The following is a 21,126-nucleotide window of genomic DNA, read 5'->3' as shown; positions in this document are numbered from 1 at the left end:
AGTACGACGCTCGCGCTCAGGAAAACATCTCCGTTATTTTCTGGAAAGCGTCATTTGTATGCTTACGTTACTGCTCGTTAATTAATGCCTATTTCGAAGTTGAGAGTTAATTCTGCAGTAATTCAGTTATATCTTAAGTTTATCGTATTATACAATATTATGGAATGCAAGCAATTAGTGTACATATAAGTAGTTAATAATTATAAAACATTTCAAGATTCTCAACACACACACATCTATACATACACAATCACACACACAGACACACACACACACACACAGACACATATATGTATATATATATATATATATATATATATATATATATATATATATATATATATATATATATATATATATATATATATATATATATATATATATATATAGATAGAGAGAGAGAGAGAGGAGAGAGAAGAGAGAGACAGAGACAGAGACAGAGAGAGAGAGAGAGACAGAAAGAGAGAGAGAGAGAGACAGAGACAGAAAGAGAGAGACAGAGAGACAGAGACAGAAAGAGAGACAGACAGACAGACAGACAGAAAGAGAAAGAAAGAGAGAGAGAGAGAGAGAGAGTCTTAAAACCAAACCAAAATATTACCAATTCTTGTTTTATGATTTTTTTTTTTTTTGATGTACCACAAAAATTGACTACTGTATGTAACGTGCAGTGTTGGGAGTAATCAACATAATCAGTAATGCAATACTTCTTAATTTACAAGAGTACATTTTCATAAAAGTAATGCTAGTTGCTTTGTTTTTCCATTTATTGACTGAGGAGTCTCCTGTTGGGAGAAATCCAAAGGCCAGAGTCAATGTGTGTGGAGAAAAAAAAGGCATTTAGCATTCATCGAAATGGTGAAATGCAAAAAATGACCCAAACCTGCAATAATTTAATAAGAAATGGTTAGAAAATTAGAATGTAGAAATGTAGGTTATGCCACTTTATTTGCTGCAGACCTTTTATGATTCAGTTCAACCATATCAATAAGCAAAAATTAAATCAGAGAGAGACAAAAGAGTATTGCACCTTCTTCTCCTTTATTCTACTGCACAGACAGGAATTTATTTTTCCTTCAGCCTGAGGTTTATTCATTACACTTTTTTTCTTTTGCATTTGCTATAAATAGAACTTCTAATATAAAAAAACAAAATCAAGCCCTGGTTTTATTTAAGAATTAACATAAAAGTAATGCAAAAGTGATGCAACACGTTACTTTCCATAAAAGTAGCGCAAGTAGTTACTTTGTTAAGGAGTAACGCAATATTGTAATATTACTTTTAAAAGTAACTTTGCTCAACACTTGTTAGTGTGAGTGTGTGTACATATATACACACACACACATATACATATATATACACACATATACATATATATATATAGAGATATACATATGTTATGCAGTTTTTTTAATATTGTGGTTTGCGTTGTTTTTTAGTCAAAATAATCCAAGTGCAGTTTGATAGATTCATTTGATGAATGAAAAAACATGATATCTGGGAATTGTTGAAAACGGAGTTATCCGTTTTTGCAAATTAACTTTTGCCAAAGCTGAAAAGGGATTTAACCATAAAAACAATTCCATTAAGTTTAATACTGCTTTAAATGGTTGTTTTCCCTCCAAAACTGGGGTTTTAGGTTTCAATTAATTGCAATTTCGTTGTTGTTCATTTTGAGCCAAAAAAATCAATCACACATCGTTACACCGAATGACATTTTAGTGGGAAAATTTTTGTAAATCAGAGAAAAATCTATTCATGCCACATTAAAATGACTCCTCACCCCAAACACCAATTATTTGTCATTTATTTTTCATTTGCCACTATCCTAGGTTTTGCCAATTTGTCAATACAATTTTGTTACTCATTTAAAACTTTTATATGCTTCCTTATATGTACAGTACACCTTATTTTTTATTCTTAAAAGTAAACATTTCTCCAAAAAATGTTCTCTGTTTGAATGCCAAAAATGCAAATCTAAGACCAGCCAACCATCTTAGGCTAGAGGAAAAAAAAGAAAAAAAAAAAACACCTCTCTGCTGAAAGCTTTCTTTAATCACTCCTCTCCGGCTTCTGTCCATGCTTTTCATTCTCGCTGGTGAGAGAAACCCAGACAGCTACAGTTTTCACCTTTATTTAAAATGAAAATATACAACGTTCTCTAACAAAACATAAAAATCACAAATGGATCAGGGAGGGAATACTGATTCAAACAAGCATTCTTTATGAAACACTTTCCGATCGTCATAAATCTCGATTTGAGGTCTAACAACGTTTACCAGGGACAGTACGTTTTTTCCCATTACACAAAATACAATCCACCCATAATAAAATATGACCGTTAAGTGTAGTGTGAGCAACATCAGAAGGCATGTAGATAGTACAGTACTACAGTGAGAAGCAGCGAGACCTTAACCAATGTCTCTCACCCGAAGCTATACTTTTCAAAAGCTGGTCCCACTGGTTCCTTTCAGGCGTAAACAACTGATTTTCCTGAAATCTGAACTGCTGATTAATACGAAATCAATTACACGAGTAAAAATGAAAAAAAGGCACATCAAAAGAGGCATGATGTTTGCCGCCGAAATCTCATTCTTTCTGAACATGCTGTGGTTTATACTTTATGACCTATCACTGGCAATTATGATGCACAGCATGGGACACCACACTTTCCCTCAGCTCTGATTTCCTACTTTTACTACAGGGACAGATTACAGCCCGATGCCACTTTTCACAATTTCCTCGTCGAGATTCCTGGAAGAGTTTGGGGTGAGAAAGAAATGTGAAAAATGGCATTTTGTTCATAAAATCTAAAACTGCTAAACATGTCTATCATGAGGTACGTAACGGCACATGGAAGAGCTGCCGTTTATTTTTCATTGAACTACACCTTGATATTTGCAGATTACAGACCTTCAAAAATCAAGAAGCGCTCCACAAATAGCTGAATAACATTGGTACTGCAACGAAAAGACTAGAAAAATCCACAAATACAAAAGATATAGGAACCATGTAAACTTTAGTTTGGTAAGGTTTATGAAAATTTAGCTGTCAGCACTAGAACGTCTTTTTTCTTTTTTTTCTTTTGGTTCTGAACGTCTGATATTAAGAACGAGTCCCAAAGAGATTCTATGTACCTTTCCCTGAGAAGCCGAACCAGAACCAGAACCAGTGAGAAAGTGAAACTAGTTAAAGCCATAATAATACAGAAGACAACCTGGGCTTAAAAAACTGAATCACAAAAGCGGTTCACACACTTAATTTCCCTTTTCAAGAACTCGACGTTCACGCTGAACTCGAACATCTGTAAGCGGAGGTATTCTATTATGCGAGTGCCACTATTTTTCTCAGAAGAAGTGGATTTATAAAAGGTTCCCTTTCCAGAAAAGTAAACGAGGTGTGGTATCATGCGGAAAAAGAAAAGTAAAAAATGACTGTCGTGTGCATAAACACAAACGGGTAGTTCTGGTTCATTAAACGGCTGGATTTACCTACAGGATTTGCAAGCAGGAAGTGTTCATTTAAGGAAATAGTTTAATTTACTCGCCCTGATGCCATTCAAAACCATACGACTCTGAAACTGGAAGTGTTCGGAACAACATAAAGGTGAGAAAATAAAACTTAACTTTTATTTTTGAGTAAATCGTCCCTGTTAATGCTCATGCAAAGACTCTCTGACCTCCCTTCTTGTTTCGTTGCTAAAGCCACCTAATTATTAACGCAGAGATAAAGTGCATTTAAAGGGATAGCTCGCCCAAATTCATCGCCGCTTACTCACCCTTCACTTTTTGGGTGCGTATCCCTTTATGGAAAATGAAACGAACCCAAAACAGCTTAAACTAACGGGAAAGGGTTAGCCAAGCAGTCATGATATTCAAATGAACAACTGCATTAGGAATTAAAATAAGTTGTATTCAAATACATCGACCTTTGAGCCATTCGGAAAGAGCTAAGCTGAGGGACAAACACTAGGCAAGATTTTTTTTTAACTGTTGTACGCAAACTCAGCCAGTAGAGGTCAGTGAATACCAACAGAAGACACTTCTTGGCATTATAGGAAAGCTAAAGGAAAATTGTCTCTTCTCAATGATGTTTGTTGCATTTTGGGAGAATATTTCCTAATATGAACTAAATGCTGGACCTGAACCCTAAGTAACAAATAATATCCCAGACTCTTATTGTATTATTACCCAACATCTCTCTCAGGAGGTCAAAGTGCTCATAGTGAAATACAAGTCACAGATTTTTCCTGTCTCCCTGTGTGTACCTGCCATTGCACTTCCTCTTCCTGTTTTGTGTGGGATCAGTGCCGCAGCGGCACCACCACCTCTACGTAGTTACAGGGGAACAATCCGGACTGGCCGCGCACGGTTCCCTCGAACCAGTTCTCGTCTATCTGATTGGTCAGCGTGATGACGTCACCCTCGCAGAAGCCTAGCTCTCCGTCGTTCTCCGGTTCAAAGTCATACAGAGCCTTGCAGCAGGGCTGATCTGTCGCTATGGAGACCAAAGAGTGAATGAGAACAGAGGATAAAAGGTGAAGATGTGAAGAGAAAGAGAGAGAGAAATAACTATTAGAAGAAAGATCATTTTAAGTACACATGAAGAAAATCGAATCAAAAGGGGCTTTATATAACGACTACTTTGAACAGGATTTGAAACGAATAAAAAATAAAACGTATGCTTTTTTTTAATAGAGTATTAGCGTTGCATAACATAACTAAATGTTAAATGTTACATAACTACATTTTGTAAACACTAATTGTGTCATTTATTTAATTCCAGCAATATTAACTAATTGTAACAACTCTAGGTTAATAAATAAGGTTAAATACTAATAAAAAGTAATAATAACTTAAATAAAATAAATTATAAAATAATGTGACAAAATAATAATATTATAATACGTTGATTTAATAAATAAATATTTCAGCTGTAAACATAGTAAGAAATTTTAATCATTTGCCATAATGAATTTCTAGATGAAAAGGTTAAATGATAAGTTGCATTAAAAAAAGCTTGCCATATAAATGAAATAATAAATAAAAATTCATATTCATATATATATATATATATATAAAAAAATCATCATCAAAACAAATCTTTTTATTCGTTCCATTATAGATAATTATATTTAATACTTTTATTTTAAACAATATTATATTTATATACAGTGGTAAGGTGTTGGTTTATAAAACATGTTTTCTGGATTATTATTAAAATAATCTTGGCAGAGAATTTGAACGTTTCAATCAATGTAGTTCACTAAAATGTGTGTAAAAATGTACAGTTGGTGCATTTAAAACTATGAATGTTCTGTGAAACAATAGTTTAACAGGGAATACTAACAACAGTTTAATCTAACATATCTAATTCCAAAAACCTAGGATTGATGCCTTTATTGAAGAAGAAAAAAAAGACGGACATTAGTTCTGTGCCAATGAAACGAACAAAACACATGCGGCGTTTTATGCATATGTACTACAGCCTTCATACAAAAAACATCAACCGGTAGGAAAGTGACAGTTCTGCCACCTCTAAACATGCAGGTCCCAAAACCATCAATATTAGTTTCCAAGCAATCCAAACGTACCACGGGCTACGCAACACTCACTGAACACTTACTTCCACAACATTAATTATAGGAATCACCGCAAATCATAACATAAATGCCGTCTGTGCAGTGCGTTCCAAATCAGCCAATTAAAAAGTTGCATTTAGGTAGGGAAGCTGTCTTAGGCAGGTACCCTATGTAAACAGCAGAAAGCGAGGCAGATCATTGGGTTTGAAAGCAGCTTATTTATGTATGTGTGAGCTGAGATGTTCTTAAACCGTTCATGCAGGGTTTAATAAATAACTAATTTTTGAGCTAAATGAGCTAAATAAGCCCCCGGTGGATAATTCAACACATGGCACAACGAGCACATGTTTGATTAATCTCATGAAGGGAAAATAAACGAGTCACACTCACAGAGCATCTCATACACACGAGTGATCTTTCTGTGCTCATCATGAATTTGTTAAATGTGTGAGCGTGTTTAGCGTTTTCGGTACGATCCTATGCTGGAAATAATCAGGCATAGAATGAAAGCCCTTCACCATCCCGAGTGTCTGTTTGTGTGTGACTCACAATTGCGTTTCTGGCGTGAAGATGTCCTGTTAAATGAGGGAGCCGCTGACGTAAAAGAAGGAAAAACAATAGTCAGTCTCTTTGCGTGGCTCCACACGGTCTTTCACAGCGAAACCCAGCTGGAACAGGCATCAAAAGCACACATCCGTTCACACAAACATGCATGAGAGGCTCGTCTTCACACGTACTGCATGTACTGCTTCAGCAGGATGTATTATGTGAATTTTCTATATAAACGTTTAGGAAAATGCACCGTAGACAACAAATACTAAATCTCACAGCTCAATGCATCAGTGGTGCTGTTGTTAACTCGAGCTAATTTAACAAAAAAAAAAAGTCAGAGCAAATTAGAAAGATCACCTTGGCAACTACATCTAAGATAAAGTGCTAAATTAAAAAAAAAAATTATGAATTACAAAAAATAAATAAATAAATAAAAAAAAAAATAATGCTAAATAAAAATATTTTTAAAACAATGTAAAAAAAATATGAACGCAAATAACAAAAAATAAATTAAATGATTCAGAACATTAATAAATGCTATAATAGTGTATTACACTGCATTGCACTCAATTTAACCTAATAAAAAAAAAATTTAAATACAAAAAACTGCACTAGAGAATAACCGAAATAAGTTGAGAAGTACTAAAATGACTAAAACTATAAATAAAGCTAAACTGAATAAAAATAGCACAATATTTCTAAAACTTTAAAGCTTAAAAATAATATTAATGCATAATAGCATATACGGCAAATATTAAAATAACATCTGAAATACTCAACTATACTTTACTTGTTTAACGATGAACGCATGATTTTAAATATCACAATTGATTTGACTCCCAAAAGTGAGAAGATCTCTACACAAATTTAGCATTTCGTACAATTTTATTTCCGAAATGTTAACCAGATGCCACCTGAGCTAAACATGTAGTTTCAAAAGTTTAATGGTGCGCACTGCGTCCTAAACAATGTCTGGGCCTGAAAACTCCAAAATGCTGAAGGTAAGATGGTAAGAAATATAAAAACACCATCAAAGTTTGTTCAAATTTTGTCGTTAATTCAAAGAATGTTAATTATAACCCACAGTTTAGTCTGTGAATCAAAATGCTGTCTATTTGGGCACTTGAAAGTAGTTCAGTATCTCATGTGAATAAACATTTTACAAGAAGCATGCATTGTAGTCAGTAAATATTGGCTTTGCTATGTCTAAAGCTCACTTCAATTTGTCCTAGATCATTAGACGTGACTTTATTGTGCCTTGGAAGGCTGCTTGAAACCTCAGACAGTCTGTTTCCATTGTGAACAAAATCAAAACTTAGTAAGTCGCTGACTGTCTGGCCAGACGGATTGGCATAGGTTTTGGAAAGCTAAACGTTTTAAAATACTAAGTATTATACAGTATACACCCTGTGCAGCATGCAGCGTTCCATTCAGAACATGTTTGTTAATCAACTGTGCTGTCTTGTCTGGTCTCGTCTCCGTGGAAACTAGGGACTGTATGAGAATAAATTCTCGGTCTGTGGAAATCTGCGTAGCTCCTCGTTACGTAAATCGGTGAATATGACATATTAGACTGATTTCCATTAACCCTTCAGTCTTGATTAAAACGATTTTTAGAAGATAAAACTGTAATGTGTAAGTTAAGGCATCCTTCAGGAAGACCATTACGTTGCATAAATAACCTTTCCTTAAGGCAAGTCTGTCGTTTGCACAGGTAATGGCTTTTGTTATTTCATATCTAATCCACCATTACCATTCAGATTCCCTGATGAAATCAAATTAAAATCACATTTAGGCCACCTCGAAAATATTGCTTAATTAAAGTCTTAAAACTGTCTCGGCTGTTGATTTATTTTTGATTGTTAAAGAAATGGGTTCAGACAAAAATGAAGATATATAAGAGTTACTTCATGAGAACAGATTTGGAGAAATTTAGCATGGCCTCACTTGCTGAACAATGGATCACCTGCAGTGAATGGGTGCCGCCAAAATGAGTCCGAAAAAAAAACAAAAAACACACCACTCCAGTCCAGCAATGAACATCTTGTAAAGTGAAAAGCTGCAAGTTTATAAAAACAAATCCATCATTAAAGTATTTTAACATTATTAAGTTTAGTTCTGGCCATAATATGAGTATATATTTCAGAAAAACATTTTTCATATAGTAACACTGCTGACCTCTCACATCAAAATCTACTGATATGTGTGTTTAGAACAGTTTTTGATCATTGTCTATTATAAACAGTGCTTAAAAAAAAAACCTCATTTTACCAGCATGGTTGAGGTTAGATTACTTTTACTTTTTTAAGCATCATTATGGGTTAACTTTAGCTGGGAGCAACAATGTTCAAGTCAAAATATCTTAACAACGGATTTGATTCTTATAAATATTTCAGTGCACAAGATGTTAACTGATAGACTGAAGTGGTGTGGATTACTTGTCAATTATTGTGATGTTTTTATGAACTCTCATTCTGCCGGCACCCATTCACTGCAGAGGATCCGTTGCTGAGCAAGTAACGCTAAATTTCGGACGGGCTGACACGGAGTAAAATTTCAGCACATTCTTATTTTAGGGTGAACTACTCCTTATGTAAATGAACAGGGAGAGCTCACCTGCAGACGGATGCGAGGGTGGCGCAGCGGATGGGTTCCAGCCTCCGTTAGAGTCTTCCGGTTCTGAGCAATCAAAACTGGGTCTGGACACAGGCATCCGTTTCTGGCGTGGCTGAGACTGGGCCTTGTTTACTCTGCAGAGCACATACGCAAACGTGAACACAAATGCATGCAAACAAAAACAGGTAAACCACCTACGAAGAGAAAGAGGCTGAAAAAAAGTTCCCCAGAAAATGAATGGATTCTATACAGAGCACTTGAAGAAAGTGGAGAGGCCGCAAGGACTTCTGTAATATTGTTGTTACGATTCTAATTGTAATTGTTCAGTTTCATGTTATTGTAACCACATAGGAAAAAAAGGAATCGAAATATCTCCTTATGCGTTCCAGTGAAGAATGTCAAACAGGTTCGGAATGAGATGACGAATTTATTTTGTGATGAGGACAGAAAGATGCAACGGATTTTCATCTCGAACCTTTCTCTCATTTGCTGCGCAAGCTCCTCCAGGACCTCCATAGACTGTCTGTGAAACTGCAGCTGAGATTCGACCAAAGCTGAGAGCTGACTCACCTGCTCCACCTACAAATCACACACACAGAGCATGAAAACATGCCATTGCCTTAGAATAAAGAGCTATAATCTGTAAGCTTCTTTTACGCTTCACCGTGTCTGATTTTGCATCTCTATTTCTGTCTGCTACTTCATAAGACATTCAGGAAACATCTCAGTAAGTAAACAGTTTTTTTTTAGTTCTTGTTTTTAGCATTAAAAATCAATTATGAAATGACAAACAGGACTCCTGTGGCTTTCTGCTAGGTTTATTATAGTAAACTAAAGCAGAAACTGAACAAAGTAACTGTAACGAGTTTCAAGTTAAATAAAATAATAAAAAAAAAAAAACGAATGGCTGGCAATCATTTTAATTTAATAAGGAAAAAGAAAAATTCACCAAAAAAATTATTAAAAAAAAAACAACAACAAAAAACCCCCACTAAAACTTTAAAATGATAGTGGAAAAATAAAAGCTACAAGCTACAATAGTATCTATCCTAAAGCTACAAAATTTATCTTAACTATGTTAAACCAATGTTAAAACTAATATTGCATCAATAAATAAAAACTAGGGCGTAACCCTTCATAATGAAGAGTTATGAGAAGTCATAATGAAGAGTTTAAAAGTAGTTACATGCAAAAATTTAATATTAAAATATGCTCCTGAAAACTGCTGGAAGGAGTTTTATGTCCAAATAATAAATAATAACGTTGAGATTTATAAAATGAAATGACAATGAACATTCCTATGTTGACTCAAACAATATTAAGATGCAATATGTAAAGAATGCAGTAAATATTTATAAAAATACATGGCACAATTATACTACATTATACAATTATACCAATGACCACTACTGTCTTGTCTTGGACCATGGTATTTGCAAGGTACATGCATAGCAAATTAATGAACTTTCTGTTAGCATGCATTAATAACCTTATTTAATTACAGGCCTGCGTTTAAGAACGATGCAGCTTTGCGATGAAGTTTTCACAGTCTCTGGGCCACAGTTCAGTGTCGATAAAACAGACTGATAAATGTGTTGGCTCAGCAGACTGTCTGGAAAATATCCAGCACTCTTTGATGTGGATCACTGTAGCAACAGTATAGTAATATGACTCTCCCTGGTCCTGAATTATGAAAACGTTCCAAAAGCGGGCCATTTGATTAGAATTTTAGTGCTGTTCTCTCAGAAAAGCACCACTTTTACTATTGATTATTACTTTAAGAAACCGAAAGGATCTAAGCAAGAAGATTACCAAAATAATCGAAGCCAATTTTTTTGTAATTTTATTTTTGATATTTTGTAACTGTAGTTACATTTTCATTATTGCTTTGGCAGGTACTTTTTTTTCTTAAAGTGTGTTTGTGTTGCCAAAAAACACACACAGACGCGCACACACACAGACGCGCACACACACAGACGCGCACACACACCCCAAGAACGAGATCAAAGCTCAAGGTCCATATTGTGCATCAATACCTATCAGCATCTTAAAAAGAAGGTGCTCAGAGCGTCTAATAGGCTGAAGCGAGCTTACGTCAGTATCCAGAAGGTTTTGCATGCTGGTTTCAGCTGCTTCTTTGGACTCTTCGAACTTCTCTGCTGCTAGCCTGAGCTCCTCATCCGGAATCTTCCCCTGACGCTTCTTCTTGTAGTCGTAATCCAGTCGACGGCCCTCAAGTTTCTTCAGATGATGCTGAGAAAGAGCATTAGCAGCCCAAGAAACAAATGCTCACACATTCAGGCCGGGACATTTAAACAGGACATTGGATGCAAATATCACTTTTACACAGTGTTTGCATATAAATGTGTTTTAGCAGTGTGTAGACTTAAAACCCATTTGCTCCTTTCTATTTAATTCCCCAAAATAATAAGCATTCTTAATTATCAAGCCTTTTTCATTTTATGAACATTATGACGCCATATTACTCAGGCCCCGCCCACGACCGTTGACTATATTGTATGCCAAGGATACAGTGGATTAGATTGATTTGTTTTTGATGGTAACACACCTGTATGTCTTTCAGGTCCTTGTCGACTATAGTTTGGAAAGGGTCGATGAAGTTCTGTTTGACGTCAATGTCGAGACAGTCTTTCACTTCTGCCAGTCTCTTCATGGCCTCTCCCATCTCCACTAAAGCGCCACCTAAAGATTGGATGGAGAACGTGAACAAATTCTGTCAAACGCATCAAAAAAGATGTTTACAAAATATATGCCAGTGTGCTTTGTGTATTTACACTCAAAATACACACAAATGCATGCATATATTTCAGAAAAATTTTGTTTGTATATTGGTTTTATTTTATAATCTAATTTATGTAAATATGAATAGACATGCAAATACATTTCCAAAATATATACTGTATGTTTGTGTATTTAAATATACACACGCATAATAAATATACACAGAACACACAAATACATCATTTGACAGCTCTAAAAAACAAAAAAAAAATACAATACAATATATTATAAGTCACAGATGTTTGACAGGTCTCTAATATTGAAATTCTGAGAATCTGTGTCCTGGTTTACTGTGTTGATAAATGTTACTGCAAGAATGGCTTTTATGCTTTGAGCAAATAATGTAAATGAAATGGTTTACAATTACAGTTTTTGTAACTGCTTGCAAAGCCTCCTCTCACCAAAGTTTGTGTCCTCTCCCATGTCACGGCCGTATTTAAGCATACACTCTCCCAGAAGGCCTTCTGCCTGCGGGTAACCTGGGCTCTTTACCTGCCCACGCATTTTAGACACGGTGTTCACCATGGTCAGCCTCGCTCTTGATGCTGTAGTACAAAACACACAGACAGAAATAAAAAAATAAAATAAAATAAAATAAAACATACACTACACTTTTCTCTTGTTTTAAATCTCTAAGCATAATTAAATCAAGAAGCATTTAACAAAATGACTAAAACATTAGTCTACATTTTTAAAGTGAACTACAGGAACAGTTAAAGACGACAAAAATGAAAATAAAAAAATTCACGCTATATAACATGTAGATGAGTTTCAGAAATTAAGCATTACAACACTCGCTCAGAAATGGATCCTTTGCGATGAACAGGAGTTCTTCCATTTAGCAAGAGTAAATGATATACTGGAGTGGTGTGGATTATTATGACGTTTCAAATCAGCTGTTGGGATCCATATTGTATATGAATCAAATGCAGCACATGGGGAATGTTCAGTCCATGCATTCACCTGGGTTAGGCTGCAGGTATTCGGTAGTTTTGCAGAGCACATCTGATATAGCTTTGCTGGTGATGTCAGCCTTCTGCGAAGCACAAATGTCAGAGAAAGGGGGAAATGTCTTTACATCACACCGTCAACAGAGGCGGCTCATTAATCGCTCGTCTACAGCTCTCAATGACAGAACCGAAACAATCAGCAACGGTCACACCTACTAAAACAACAGCCATGCAGGAAGCTGACTGGCACTAAGTTAAAGTAATATTCTGGGTTTTTAACAAATAATGGTGTTTAAAGCAGAAATGTGAAGCTTCTGTTAAAGTTAAAGCTCTTATGTAGTAAAATGTCAGTTATGAGCTGTGAAGTCGTACGAGTAGTCATTTTGCGGTGGGGCTACTTCTCTAGGCTGAGGAACTTCCGGTTATGCGTTGCTGACGTGCTTTTGGGTGGAAGTGATATTAACCGCATTTTTATTCTATTCTAATCTCAAGAACTACTAGAGCTAGTCTTGTCAACACGATGCTGCAGTTGAAAAACAAAAAAAGATTGTGGTTTTGCAGCATGACACGGGTAAAAGACAACATGAAAAAAGGATAATTAGAAAGCCTTTGTGTTTGTTCTTCGTCTACTACAATTATCCCAATATGAATGAGCCATTTTTGTGGCTGCATTTTGCGAAGCAGAAGCAGATATATTTCATATCCTATCCAATTATTTGCTATTCTTTATTTTTCTCACAATTAATTTGTTTTGGCCGGTCAATCACATCCTCGTGTTTGTGTAGAGGTTGTTTCTGGATTTTATAGGCAAAAGGAAGTTTATTTAGGAGAACCTGAACACTGACACTGCAATGTTAAAAATGTGTTACCCTCTCAAGGTCTTTGAAGTCCTCATCCAGTTTGGTTCCTTCTGCGCCTCCCACCTTCTCACTCATCATCTGAAACACAAACACATATAGATACTGGTATCTGCACAGGAACTTTCAGTAGGCTAAATGTTAATGCTGTTTTCTATCCTCCAACCCTTACAGAAAAGGTTTTGCAACTTTCTTTTAGAATTAAAGCCCAAAAGAGTGATCATCTCTCAAGAAACACACACAAGACTTATATGTGGCACATTAGGGAGTACTAAAATACAAGAAACATTCATTGGTTTGCAAATGTAAAGTCAAAGAGAGAAGCATCAGCTTTCATCGTGTCTTATGTTGAAGCCTCAGGCTTTTTATCTAATTATCTGCTGCACTTTCAGTTCACATTAAAGTGTGAGCGGGAAAAGGCAATAGTGTATGGCATGTAAAGAGCTTCAAATACGTTTTAATTTGTTGACTTCTATGAGCGCGTTCTTCTATGTGCAGAAAAATGTTACCGCTGTCAGGATCATTACTGTGAAACATTAATGACAATTAGCATACAGTTTGGATTATGGTTCTGTTTTGGGCAAGAACTTCCAGTGCATACGTGCATGGATGAGAACAGGAACAGCAGCTATAACCAACATAAATACACAGCAGTTCAATCATTTAAATGTACACATTTTAGAATTTTTTTCTGATTCGAGGAGAACCTGACTGGGTGAGAGGAGGAGCTGGGGATGGAGAAGGGTCAGGTAAATGCCAATGTGAGCATGACTGATGAACTAATGGTACGCTTGTCACACTTTAAAAAAACAAACAAACCGTAAACCCTACAAAATCATGTAGAATGAAACCACATTTCTCCTTTTCATTCTCCTGTTCTTGTTATTTTAGTGTCGTTGAAGTAATGCTGCAGTTTGTTGATATACTGAATTTGAATTATTTATAACATAAATACACAAATGAAAACTTAAAAGAATCTTCATGAAAATTAAGATCACAGAAACTGCTTTACATAGAAGATATTAATGCCATTTTTCGGATGTAAAACCATGTCACTATGGGTATTGTAGGTGGTTGGCAAGGTGAACTCATTTCGTAGTGCTTGCTTCTTAGGCCACATCAAAAGAGTTCTATTGACCACCAGGTAAAAAAAAAATCAAAAGTCCAATCACTTAAGAGAGCTAAAACCACCCTTTTTTGCTCTAGCAATCGCTACATCACATTTGTGTGTAGACGAGGAAAAAGAATTAAGAACATCAAAGGAAAGAAATTGAGTCAGGAATGGACCCTAGGGGCTCCTGTAGAGTTCCCCATTGGAGCTCTTCCTGTTGTTCGTCAATGATACTTCCTGTATGGGCGGCGCAAATGCTTCCGCTCAGTTTCACACAAAAAAGCACTCCTCCTTTATGAGCTGAACTCCCTTCAAACACAAACACAGACAGCATGTATGGGGTATTGTATTCCAGTAAACAGGAAGCCTTTTGTGTATCAAGATCATCCCGAAGGAAAATATTCAAACAAACCACGCAGCGCAGCCTGGGTGGCACGATCCATCAAGCTTACAATTGCACTAAAGCGTCTTAGGTCACTGTGGCGACGGTCATTTTCGTTAACTTTTAAAGTATCGGGACGCAAAGTTGTGTTCGTGAGTTTATCGGACAGCACTAAAAGCAAGATTGCAAAAAGACAAAAAGCTGCAAGTTAGGTTCACAGTAAGACAATCAAACCTCTTCCCCACTGCAGACATCCACAGCTCTCTAACTTTCACTCGTTCTGACCAAATACTTAATCAGTCTGTTGGTGAAACACACACCCAGTCTTCAGAGAGGAACACGCGTACATGTGTGTTTGACTGACAGCACCTCATACAGTGGCTCTATTGTACGGCCCAGAGTCGCTAGTGTTCTAATATGATTCAGATGTAGGTGTGGACACAGATACTGATCACAGGGATCACATTTCTATGATATGCAAAAAGAAATAGAGTTAAAGAAAGCAGCCATGTCATTTTACGGCTCTCGCCTTAAAATGGCATTGAAAGTAATGTATACACACGTACAAATTATCATTAGCATTTTTGGCCAAATGATTAATTGTAATAACGCCATACATTTTTCTGTGTTCTGTCGGATTTGTGTTTTACATTTTTAATTTTTTTTTTGTGCAATTTGTTTTGTTTCACATTTAAAAATCAACGAAAATTACATTAAAAAATAAAGAAATAGTATTTGCGCCAATATCTGAGCCACAATCATTTTCAGCATGCTGCACGATTCGATAAGAAAGGGAAGTCGTGCACTTTTGATTTGCATAATTATCTCTGCCCGACAGCAAATCAGACAACTCTGTTTCTAGCGTGCTGGAACAAAGGCGACACTTCTACACAATAGGAAATACACTATATAAATGCCTGCATGGAAACAGTTCGGTTCAAAGATATTGTGATATAAATTAACAATGCAAGAGATATTGGGTACATTAAAAAAGAAAACATGCTTGTCAGCCTCTAAGTGTAATTGCCACCTAAAGCCATAAAAAAAGAGCACGCGCGAAAGAGAATGAGGAGGAAGGGAACAGAAATCCAGTTTGACGACTAAATAAACAGTAAAATCCTCACATGCCTGTACATATTTCAGATTGTTAACGCAAACAATCAGAAAGTTGGAGCTTTTCGTGGCTAGCATAAAATCAAATGCTCAGATAATGCGATAACTGGTTTGTTTCTGAAAACAGTTAGAAAGCAGGACAGACAGAAATGCTGGTATCTGCAACAGGACTGCACGGTTCGTAAATGTCTTGCTGTTACATATTTAAAGTAATATTTCACCTAAAATGGAATGTTGTTATTCTCAAGACTATCTAAATGGTAGGTGAGTTTGTTTCCTCATCAGAACATATTTGGCTCTGCAGTGAATGGGTGGTGTCAGAATAAGTCCCAAAAAAAAAAAAACACCTTTCAATAACCTTTAATAATAATAATAATAATAATAATAATTCACAAATAACCCACGTCCAGTCCATCAATTAACATCTTGTGAAGTGAAACGCTGTGTTTTTAAGTAGCAAATTCCTTCATTAAGAGGTTTTAACTTTAGACTGTTGCTTCTGGCCAAAACACAAGACCAAAATGATGCTTCCTGTTTTCCTCTCACATCAAAATCCACTGCCATTTGTTTAGAACTGTTTTGGATGGTTTTCCCTTGCAAATGGGGTTTAATCTCGATATTTCCTAATGATGTACTTCACAATTTTTTATACATGACTCCAGTCAGTCTTGTGATGTTTTTAATCATTCTGACGGCACCCATTGACTGGAATGCTAAATTTCTCCAAATCCGTTTAGATTAACAAACTCATCTACACCGGCCTGAGGGCAAGTACATTTTTGTGTGAACCATCTAAATACTTTATAACTGTAAGTCTACTTTTAGTAGAATCTTTATGCATGTGTTTGTCTCAAAAAAAACTCACAAGTAACTCAGCTTTATGGCCTGTTTCATATGCTTTAAGTAAATAGACAGTACAATCCTATTCAACTTCAAACAATGACGTGAGATCGAGGTGAAACATGCTCTCCGTCGAAGCCTTAAAAAAGGAAAAAATGGTTAACTAATGACTTTGTTTTTAGTGACTATGAACATCAGGAAGTTCTGCATTTTCACCCTGCAGGTTTTAGTTTGGTTTTTTGTTGTTAATGAAGCTTGTGGACTGCAAGACTTCTCCTCTGACATTAACATGCTTGTCCCGATTCTTCTGCAACATGTCGATGCACGTCAGACTTGTTTTGCTTAAGCAGGTAAAGGAATGTTTCACCGGCTGACGCCAAAAACTTCAATTGAATGTCTGAAAGCGCGTGTGCAAAAGTTTGTCTCTTTCTGAAAACATCAGACTGTTTAAGAAACTGCCTTGCAGATAAATGCAGCAGCATTATTCACATTGCATAGACAACAACATATTTATTGCTAATGGTTAATACAATAAAATGGTAAATTAAGCATTATTGAGCCTTAATATTAAGTATAATTAAGGAAATCATCGTACTGCAGCATTTTGTAACAAAAACAAACAAAAAGATGTGTAAAATGTGCATGATGGAAATGAGGATGCAATTTTTGCATTACAGTAAAGAGAATTTGAGAGGGAAATGTGCACAATCATCACGAGAACAATATCACATTGCAAAACAATGCCCTAAAAATAGGGTTAATTTTGTTCATGCAAAATAACAATTCTCATGTTTTCAGTATAAAGGATGAATACATTTTCTCTGCGCATTACAAAAAAAAAACACTATGCGTCATCTGCCGAATAAAGTCAGGATTCTGCCAATAAAATGCATGCGTTTCCTGCTCAAAACCCACAGTATACAAGTTTAAATTTCATCTGAAATGTTAACCGCATTGGTCACTGTGGTGTGGTAAATGTGTTGCAATGCAAAGTCATGATTCTGCATTAATCTCTTTGATAGTGTCGTATGTGTGTACATGGCTATAAAAATCTTTACAGGAAATATTCATAGATCTAGCTTTATAGACTAACCATCATTTGGAAATATATGAGCTAATGCTATATTATGCTACAAAACAAAACTCTTAAACACACACACACACACACACACACACACACACACACACACACACATACATATATATATATATACATAATATACACATATACACACACATATAAAGAAAGTCTTGTAAATTATATATGTATCCATGTTTGTTTTTTTACATATAAAATATAAACAAAACGTATAAAGATTGTGTCTCAAAATCTAATAAGATGCCTGCTAAGAGGCCTAATAAGCTGTCTAGGTAGGGCACTCACTAAATTTTGAAACACAGCCATGTTTTAACTTTTACTTTACCAGAGCAAAGGAGACTCCGACTGAAATAAATCAAGTTGGAACTGACACAATAAACGTTTCTTCGTAACTCACGGTGTATTATTTGTTTACGGTTGCATCTAGTCTGTAAGTTTACGCTCGTGTACCAGCTGACGTGGAAACACTCACCTGACTCGCTTTATAAAACTGTTTCTTTAGTCCGGCAACAGACATCTTTGCGTCGGATCTTTTCGCTTTAACAAATTAAGATTTAATTTAATCCTCCCTATATTTAAAAACAAAACTATACGCTTCCACAGAGCTGTGAAAAAAAAAACTCTTCTTCCTGATCGGTCAGAGTTTAAACCTGCAGTGTGCACGTCACACCCCAACTAGCCCGCGACGCGACGCAACTAGAACGCTCCCATGCACGCGTCGCGTATAATAGGAGAGTTCTGATTGGTCGACTGCTTGCCAACGTCAGGATTTCAACGCTCGCATTGTAGCGTGTTGCAAAAGCCTATCGCACTGAACATGTGACGTTCTTTTCAATTATTTTTTGTAATGTATTTATATTACCCGCTGCAGATTGTTGTTTTGTTATGTATCTCTGGCAGTAGGAGAAATAATAAAGAGGCGTAACTATCTGATCTGATTGGTAGATTGAGTGTGTCGCGTTGCTTGCAAAGATAGAAACTCTCCAGCTTCCGGGTTAAGATTAATATCAGTGTTTAAGAACGGTTTGTTGCGTTTTCAATAAAATATTAATTCATTGAAATCCTCATTCATATTAAAAAAGACCCCTAACTAAAGCACCTGTACCCAATATATATATATATATATATATATATATATATATATATATATATATATATATATATATATATATATACACACACACACACACACACACACACACACATAACTGAAGTAAAATACTGTGTAGACAAATCACAAGCGACAACATTTATTTTTCAAGAATAAATCCATCTTTAGTTTTTATTTTTTTTTTTATTTCATTTATTCTGTGTCTTATAATTCAGGCTAAAAACCTGCAATAGTACATTAGCAGAAAGAGGAAAGGTCTTTGACACTTTGTGATTGACATTCAAAAAAAATATATATATATATTTAAATATAGCTACAGGACACAGTGATCAAGAATACGGGTCTCCTATTCGGTGCAAAGTGTGTATGTGTGCGTAATGTGTGTGTGTGTGTGTGTGTGTAGTCGGCAGAGGATACTGGTGAGACAGAGACCAGCCATCTCCCTGAGAATAAATCTTTTTTTGTGCGAAACACACAGAGCAGAAACAGTTTTTCTACGAAAAATGAAATAAACATGAAACCACAGAAATTGCTTTACAGGGTGACTGAATGAGACAAACACAGTTTCGTCTTTACAGGAAGGCATGCATCAAAGGCCTAGAGGTGGGGATTGTCAAAACAACACATTTAAAAATACATTACACGGACAGAATTCCCATATTTCTCATTCTTAAACGAGGACAGGCTACACTTTTTGATTTGAGATGTAAAGTTGGGCACACAATAGAAGACAGATTTCCTCTTGTTCAATTAAAAAAAAAAAAAAAAAACAGAGAGAGAGAGAGATACAACACTACATTTGATCTCTCATACAGAATACAAGCTCATTCGTTCATATGAATCATCTTAACCAGTTGTGTAGTATAGATAGTAGTACTATAAACAATGCAGTGAACCTCGATACCAGAGAACTCTGTCGAATCTTTATTTTGGTAAAAGAGTACGTAAAAATAGGATGGAAGGATACGATCCGGGCCACAGAAATTGACAAAAGGTGATGCAATCAACAATTTACAAAATAATACAACAGAAACCGCACTGGCCACAAGATGCATGTGGCATATCTGAACCCGAAACCTGCTGGACTGAGCTTTAGAATCCGTTTCTCTCGTTCGTTTCTGAAAAACACTGGTTTAGCGTTTGAAGTCCACCAGGCAGGCGATCCTATTGGAGGAAGTGTCTCATAGCATCAGACTGGGGTCATCAGGGTCGCCCCCAGCTCTGTGTGTGTCCCAGAGAACAAGCTGTTGAAAGCCATCCAGCTTGGTTCGGAATAACTGTCCGTCTCCTGTAAGCGTTCCCTCAGAATCGCTCACAGAGGGCAGCTCCAGAACAAAATTCATGCCAGTTCATGTTTTAAGTCCGGTATTCCCGTGCACACGCCGGAGGTACTCAAAAGCCGGCTAATGAAAGTCCTGGCTCATCTTTAACATCTCTGCCTTTCATCCTGCTCCACCATTCCATCTCTTTCCTGACTAAATATACTAATTTATTTACATTCCTATTCAAAATAATCTTTTAGAAATGTCCATAAAAATTAAATGAACATTGAACTATTTTTTTTTGTTTATATTCTAAAGTGGCATTTACAAGGGAAGGGGACGTGGGACTGAGGTTTCTCATTGCATTAAAATGACAACAAAAAAAATAAGGTGCAGCACCAAACACTGTCAAAATGTGCCTGAGCAAACAAGAGCATGTGTGGGTGGAACAAACGCATCAAATCTTGTATTTGTCAAGAGTGCAACAGTCTGGTTCCGGATGAATTTTTTCTTTTGAGAGCTTTTTCGCCTTATTTTTGAAACAATCATGTTTAAAAGTGGAATCTGTAATGACAAACTACATTACCCATGAAGCTGTACAGACAATCCCACCAATCAGAGAGCTCGGAGGGAACTACAAAATACAATATACTTAAAAAAATAAACGTACTTAGATCATACTTTGTACTAATTAAGTCCAAAACTGAATAGTTTTATTGATACATGAGAAGTAAAAGGAATCATGTCATATAATCACCATCACTGCTAACTTTTTTTTCAGTTGCAGTGCTTCATGGATTTGTAGTTTTTTTTCCCCCTCCTCACTAAAACCATTAGGCATTCAGCCTTT

The 21,126-nt window shown here is 35.9% G+C and overlaps 1 protein-coding gene across 2 annotated transcripts; it reads right to left on the bottom strand.

The window, feature by feature from the left end:
* Positions 1 to 2,118: 2,118 nt before the first annotated feature.
* On the bottom strand, positions 2,119 to 18,583 carry sh3gl1a (SH3-domain GRB2-like 1a). Of its 2 annotated transcripts, XM_043235482.1 has the most exons (10): positions 18,376 to 18,583; positions 13,371 to 13,439; positions 12,515 to 12,587; positions 11,953 to 12,096; positions 11,319 to 11,452; positions 10,844 to 11,002; positions 9,225 to 9,328; positions 8,750 to 8,883; positions 6,131 to 6,175; positions 2,119 to 4,497 (listed from the first exon to the last, which is right to left on the bottom strand). In XM_043235482.1, the coding sequence occupies exons 1-10, from the start codon at positions 18,418 to 18,420 to the stop codon at positions 4,304 to 4,306; spliced, it is 1,101 nt and encodes a 366-aa protein (XP_043091417.1). In that variant the 5' UTR covers positions 18,421 to 18,583; the 3' UTR covers positions 2,119 to 4,303. The 2 variants fall into 2 exon arrangements, with proteins under 2 accessions (XP_043091417.1, XP_043091418.1); XM_043235483.1 differs by lacking the exon at positions 6,131 to 6,175 and having other exon boundaries at positions 18,376 to 18,582.
* Between the last annotated feature and the right edge of the window lie 2,543 nt (positions 18,584 to 21,126).

The sequence above is a fragment of the Puntigrus tetrazona genome, chromosome 3, assembly GCF_018831695.1.
Source record: "Puntigrus tetrazona isolate hp1 chromosome 3, ASM1883169v1, whole genome shotgun sequence".
NCBI lineage: Eukaryota > Metazoa > Chordata > Actinopteri > Cypriniformes > Cyprinidae > Puntigrus > Puntigrus tetrazona.
Note: the sequence above shows the minus strand (reverse complement) of the source record. Positions and strands in the feature narration are given on the sequence as shown.